Source organism: Formica exsecta, unplaced genomic scaffold (assembly GCF_003651465.1).
Source record: "Formica exsecta isolate Colony F162 unplaced genomic scaffold, ASM365146v1 scaffold32, whole genome shotgun sequence".
Taxonomy (NCBI): Eukaryota; Metazoa; Arthropoda; class Insecta; order Hymenoptera; family Formicidae; genus Formica; species Formica exsecta.
Window position 1 is genome coordinate 290,997 of NW_021850453.1, and position 6,154 is coordinate 297,150.

Consider the following 6,154-nt stretch of genomic DNA (forward strand, 5'->3'; position numbering starts at 1 on the left):
TTTATATACATATATACATATATTTTATATACGTTTCTTAATGTATCTATATGTTATATACAGTACCAGTTTCAGAAATTTCACTCTTTTCTATATCTTTCTTTTTATACATACATTTATCTCGTGCCATTGATACGATTCACCTTACATTTTACATCCAGAAATAACGAGAGCACTAAAAATTTTGTGCTGTTTTTCATAATTCCTTCTCTCTACATTCATTAAAGCGAATTTTAGCGGCTAGAAATTATTCTATTGTATTTGGCAAGAATATATTATATATATATTTAAGATGTATTAATAAAATGTATGAATTACATTTTTTATTGTCATGTTTTTATATAATCAATACAATTTTCTTTATTTTTTATTATAGCAAGATTTCATATACATGAACATTATAAATTATTTAACTATATAATTCCCAACAAAATTAAAAATTTCATAGTGAGTTTAACATAAAATGATCAACTCACTGGTCAAGAGCAGTTACAAAATTTTTTCAGGAATATAAGAAACTTTATTCTAAAGTATATTATTTGTGATAAATAGTGACGACGCGGACGAATCCGAGGACAAAAATCGCGATTGGAAGGATGAAAAGGAAGAAGTATGTGTAAAAATTGAAAAAACAGAAGATGAAAAAACTGAAGATACCGAGAAAAAGGTAGAAAATCCTGTCACTGTGGAAGATTTCACGACAAAAGAGACGAAAGAGGCATCTGAAAAAACTGACAAAGAAAACACGAAAACGACCGGCAAGAAATCGGAAGCCAGACACGCCGAGAGTCGTTACGCCGAAGTTCCGATGAGCCATATGTTTTGCCACATTTGCAACAAGCATATGTGGGACGGATTTGTATGCATTATGAACAAAGTTAACAAATCTGTATAACTATTTACCGTGTGTTATAATTATTGTATTTCTTTGCACAGTCCTTCGAAAATCATCTACGCGGACGTGCGCATCAGCTAATGATGGAAAAGTTGGACGAATCGTACAAATTGAAGGTCGATTTGATGAGACACGAATTGCGAGTTGCCGAGGAGCAGCGTGAACTTAGCTTAAACAACTCGAAACGGCGCGGCAAAAAAGTAAGAGAATCACATCTTTTAGAAAAATTGAACATAGATTTTTGATAGCAAACAATATTTCTGTATATATGTATACATAATGTTTTAATTACAGGTTTCTGTGGATTTCAATGTAAGAGAATATTGTACAATGTGCGATCTAAACTTTTATGGAACTTTATCTACACATAGAAAGAGCGAGAAACATCAGCAATTGAAGACATTCTTGCATCCTCGATGCTTCCCTTGTTTAAAAGAATTCCCATCTCGCATAGAATATGACGAACATTGTTTAACTCCCGCTCATATGAAAAATGCCGTTCAGTGTGAGGAACAACGAAAAAATAAGAAAAAAGGTAATGAAGGAAAGATAAAGAAAGGAAAAGTTAACTTGTTTTTATTAATTTAGTAAATTTTAGTTAACTATAATTAATTTTTAAGATAATTTTTAATTAGTAAAATATCTCTTTATAGAAAAACTGGCAAAGGGAGAAGCTGAAGTTCGCACTGCAGAAGATGAAGAGAAAGATGTTTGCCATGACACAAAGAACGAAAAAGAAGAAGATTTAGGAGAACAAGAATATATCACAGATATTACTGAAAATATAAATGAAAAGAAATTTAAAGTACCGTCTTATAAATATTGTCGTCAGAATCAGATCTTTGTCGGTATGGATTATAGAAAATTTAAAAAATTGTAATATTAATTTATATAAATTAAATGTGTGTTTTTTGTATTATTTCTACAAAGAAATTACATTACTCAGGTAAATCTATGGTCAAGGAGGTTCAAGGATTTTATTGCGAGCGTTGCCGAAGATTTATGCTCTTGGCAGAAGATATGAATGCTCATCTACGCAGCATTACTCACTATCGAAACTTCTTAGCAGAAGTAAAACTGTTAACATCGAATACAGCAGTTACAGAGTCAAAAGAAACTGAACAAATTGAGGTAAGTAACTTATAAAAAGAATCGTCGTGTGAAAGTAGCTTATTTTGAACATGGTTATATCGTGTTTGTAGAGTGAGAAAAACACCGTCGAAGTTAATGAGGAATGCGATGAAAATCGGAAACGTCGCAAGATCAGTCATGACGAAAATGAAGATAACGATAAGTCGAAGGAGTTGCAGGAGAATGATGCTGATAACGCAAACGCGGCACCAAAGAGATCAGATGGAGAGGAGAAGTATGATCCTTTAGAAGCCGATGCCGCCGAATCGGAGGAGGAAGAAAATCGCGAGGCGGAAGAAAAGGTGAAAGAGATTATCGCGGAAAATACTGCTAACGTACAGGAGAAAAAGACGCCGGTTGACGAAATGTGGGCGGACATAGACAATGACAACGATGTGGAAATGGGTAATTTGGTCGACGATGCAGACGAAAAAGAACATGCGCATGATCCGCATGATCATGAAAAGTCTATTCAGAAGATAGATCGAAATCACAGTCCTCAAATAAAATCTAGAGGCCGTGGATACGCACGCGGTCGTGGTGGTCCACGCGCTAGGAGGTCCCGGCGATAAGGTAATATTACGAATTAACGAAAGTGTAAGAGCAAACGCGCTAGAAAAATGCGTTGAAAAGAAAATTTCAATTATTTGTTTTGTGTGTTAAGATAAGTTTTAACGATACAAACATATAAAACACGTTTTTTATTGAAGCGTACCTCGTAATGTTCATGTAATATTACGCATAATCTTACATTTACAAACGTAAACACAAATATATATATAATAATATAAGATCTTATCTATAAGCGATTTATTTCGCTAGTATCGCGTATCAGGAAAGAAAACGCGCGAGAGATGTCAGAATTTTTGTACATGTATGGATTTTTAGCCATATACATTATACATATTACCTTTCTCCTAGATCTTGAAATCACCACTCTGATATGGCACTATTATGTATCAACGAAGCAAATTATTGGATATTGCATGTGATTACAATTATATTTAGAGAAAAGTGTATTTGTGTATACGATACCAAGAAATAGAATCTTGTATTAATGTAAATGAGAGAGAATTGATTGATATCGAAATTTAGTGTACATTTAATATAATGATATATGTAATCGAGGTACACGTAATGTTTAAATTTAGATTTTAATCACAGAAATATTCCCATGATTCCTACAATATCATTTTTTGATATAATTGATTCTCTAATGTGATAGAGAATTATAAAAATTCCCAAACACTTAATGCTCGTGAATATAGATAGATAGATAAGCTCCCCCTTTATTTCTTAGCAATTCAAATTTTTTTCAAGAATTGTGTGCTAATATATATCTTAAAATAATTCAAAAATTTTATGAATGTCTATATTATATTAAAAATGATTTATTGATATTTCATTAATATAAAAGAATCATTGGTAATTTTATTATATCATAAAAAAGAATTGTAAAAATATTAGAAGAATTATTATTATCGAATTAACTATTCTCTTTCAATTTCACATACATTAAAACATATAGCTGAATAATTGAAAATTATGTTAAGGATGATAACTATATATGTACAGGGTAGAAAATAATTATTTGCTAGGGATTCAAAGAAAAATGCAACGTGTGTAGGAATCCAAAACTTTAATACACAGGCTTACTTTTGTCGAATTCTATATCGTTTAACACTTGAATGTGGCGGAACATTTTGGATCGGTTCTGAAGAACGCAATCGAGACTCTGATACTTCAAGAAAGAGATAGCAACAGATATTCTCGAACAACTTTGCTTGCATACCTCCAAGATACTTTGTTTCAGAATTTAAGATTCTATCCCAAAAGAATAAGGGCTATAAGGGAAACTGGGAGAGGGATATTGACTACTGACACGTAAACTTATGTTAAATTAAGTTGTGGAGTTACCACACACGTTGCATTTTTCTCTGGATTCCTATATGTAGCTAATGATTATTTTCCACCCTATACATTTCCAATTTTATAATTTATCTTCCCATTGTAATCATTTTTTTTTAATAATATAAAAATGTTTTTCTTGACAAAAGAAAGTGATCAGTTGATCTATGCATTTCTTATCATATAAAAATAATACATTCACAAAACATATTTTTTTTTGCATCTATTTAACATGCACAAATTGTATTACAAATAAACTTTAAAAAAATTTTAAATAGAAAATTATTTATCAAGATTTAATACATATTAAAAATATGTACGATGCAAAAAGTAAGATGTCAACTGGTATAATGGTATAAAATGTGAAATTATGATATAAAGAGAGAGAATAATTATATATATATATATATGTGTGTGTATATGTAATATTCAAATTATATATATATATATATATATATATAAATGGATAGTACATTAAGAATTCAGTAGAAATATCATATTAATGCAATATATTTATTTCCTAATTTTATTAATCCTTAGAAAGATGGGTGGATAGAAATTCATCTACAGAGTCTGTGTCCCATTTATGTATATCTAGTATATCTTCAATTCTATTTTCCTCGTCATATAGCTTAATGATTGGATCTAAGCCTCTCACATATTTTATGCTGAGATTCTTGTATTTCTTTGGTCGATCACTTTTAATGAAGGCTGAAAAGAAAAATATACAATTATACAATTAATTTATATTAAATTTTATATTCCACCAAATATTTTTATGTTATCGAAAGCAATGAGAGATAATGCGGATACCCTGTATTTGCGGATATTGTCCAAATTTGCATGTGCATACTTCGAGGACGGCCTTAGGATAACGCTTCGATCCAGACAAATCATTGTCATTGTCTTTTAGACAACATTCCTTACATGTAGCACTAATAAAATGAAAAGAAAGGATATGACTTGTGGTTTAGATAATCCTGATAAAAAATTTAATAAAATAGATTTTTTTATACATACAGAATTTTTGCTAATTCGGGATCACTGAAGCGTTCACAGGTTGAGCAAAGCACATTGGCTTTGTTAAACCCCAATATCTTGCAATCGTCTGCTGTAAATTCTGCAGTGATAATGTCCATCTGTAAAATACATCATTAATGTTATTACAGTTCTCTATAAATGTCACAGCAAACAATTTATTCTTTGGTCTTATACTACGTTTAAAGTAATTGCTTTAATTATATGAAGAAAAGTGTGAATAAAAATAATATTTTTGAAATGAATAAAATTTAGAAAGAAAAGTTCAGAGTTGGAGCTTTTGTTCTGTATACAAAAGTTATATTTCCTGTTGCTTACCACAGAGATGAACAAGAATAAAATCGTGTATAATGAATAATTCATATTCGGCTACTCTTCTCGTTTCTCGTGTTTAATTATAGAAACAAACTAAAAAATTGATATACATACAATACACATCACACGAATATAAAAAGGTGAGGTGACAATATTTTGTACTGACGTGATACGTCTTGTGTTCAAGTCACAGACCATAGACTTGTTATGCACGGCTGTCTCGTATGGTGACATGTGAAACAAGGGCAGTCATTGGGTCTGTTCTTTATAGCTGAACTGGCTGCACTACTTCAGAGTTTATCTTTTTCTCTCCCCATTGGAAGGAGAAAGATAAGCTCTGAACTAGTGCAGCCAGTTCAGCTATAAAGAACAGACCTATTTACAATTGGCTGCCCTGGCTTCACCCTGTCATAGCTAGTTACAGCTAGCTGCCTAAGCTATAAGAATGGACCAAGTGTGAGACAGCGCGAGATCACGTGAGACGTGAGACTCGAATCGAAACTCAAAGTTTGAAGAATACATAGAGATTTAATAGAAGAATCACACATATTGTGTGTATCACGATATCATATAAGAAATATAAACGATAAGTAATAAATTTATTATATTTATATTTAATCGATTTTCTACGTTATGTATACACGTACGTATAAACGTTAATAAATGGCGAGAAACGTCTCTTACTTTATTCAATCGTTTATTTTATAACTTATTAAAAAAGTTTTTTTTTAAGTTTTTCATACTTTACATATATTCGACTATATATATATTTGAAAGAAATAGTTACAAATCCGTAAAATATTAATTATTTTTTGTAGATATATATATATATATAATAAAAAATTGATCTTAAACCTAATATCGAGG

At 30.7% G+C, this 6,154-nt stretch overlaps 2 protein-coding genes across 4 annotated transcripts in view; one reads left to right on the top strand and one right to left on the bottom strand.

The window, feature by feature from the left end:
- LOC115238074 (zinc finger protein on ecdysone puffs) overlaps positions 1–3,489 on the top strand; it is a 6,389-nt gene extending 2,900 nt beyond the window's left edge. The window contains exons 4-10 of one of the 3 annotated variants that reach the window (XM_029811603.1): positions 553–859; positions 937–1,095; positions 1,190–1,430; positions 1,549–1,743; positions 1,842–2,026; positions 2,098–2,599; positions 2,948–3,489. In XM_029811603.1, the coding sequence (XP_029667463.1) occupies positions 553–859; positions 937–1,095; positions 1,190–1,430; positions 1,549–1,743; positions 1,842–2,026; positions 2,098–2,598 (1,588 nt within the window). In that variant the 3' untranslated portion in view covers position 2,599; positions 2,948–3,489. Of the gene's footprint in view, positions 1–552; positions 860–936; positions 1,096–1,189; positions 1,431–1,548; positions 1,744–1,841; positions 2,027–2,097 lie in introns of all 3 variants that reach the window. The other 2 variants (XM_029811601.1, XM_029811602.1) reach the window with 2 other exon arrangements.
- A 939-nt stretch (positions 3,490–4,428) lies between these two features.
- Positions 4,429–5,516, bottom strand: LOC115238075 (selenoprotein F). The gene is made up of 4 exons (XM_029811604.1): positions 5,291–5,516; positions 4,955–5,073; positions 4,748–4,869; positions 4,429–4,645 (listed from the first exon to the last, which is right to left on the bottom strand). The coding sequence occupies exons 1-4, from the start codon at positions 5,333–5,335 to the stop codon at positions 4,464–4,466; spliced, it is 468 nt and encodes a 155-aa protein (XP_029667464.1). The 5' UTR covers positions 5,336–5,516; the 3' UTR covers positions 4,429–4,463.
- Between the last annotated feature and the right edge of the window lie 638 nt (positions 5,517–6,154).

Bases quoted from the DNA above. Each gene is read 5' to 3' on its own strand.
- LOC115238075 (XM_029811604.1), bottom strand. From the start codon at position 5,335: ATGAATTATTCATTATACACGATTTTATTCTTGTTCATCTCTGTG. The intron at 5,074-5,290 runs GTAAGCAACAGG...TGTATTTTACAG, and splicing joins TATTCTTGTTCATCTCTGTG to ATGGACATTATCACTGCAGA. The intron at 4,870-4,954 runs GTATGTATAAAA...TCATTTTATTAG, and splicing joins CCCGAATTAGCAAAAATTCT to TGCTACATGTAAGGAATGTT.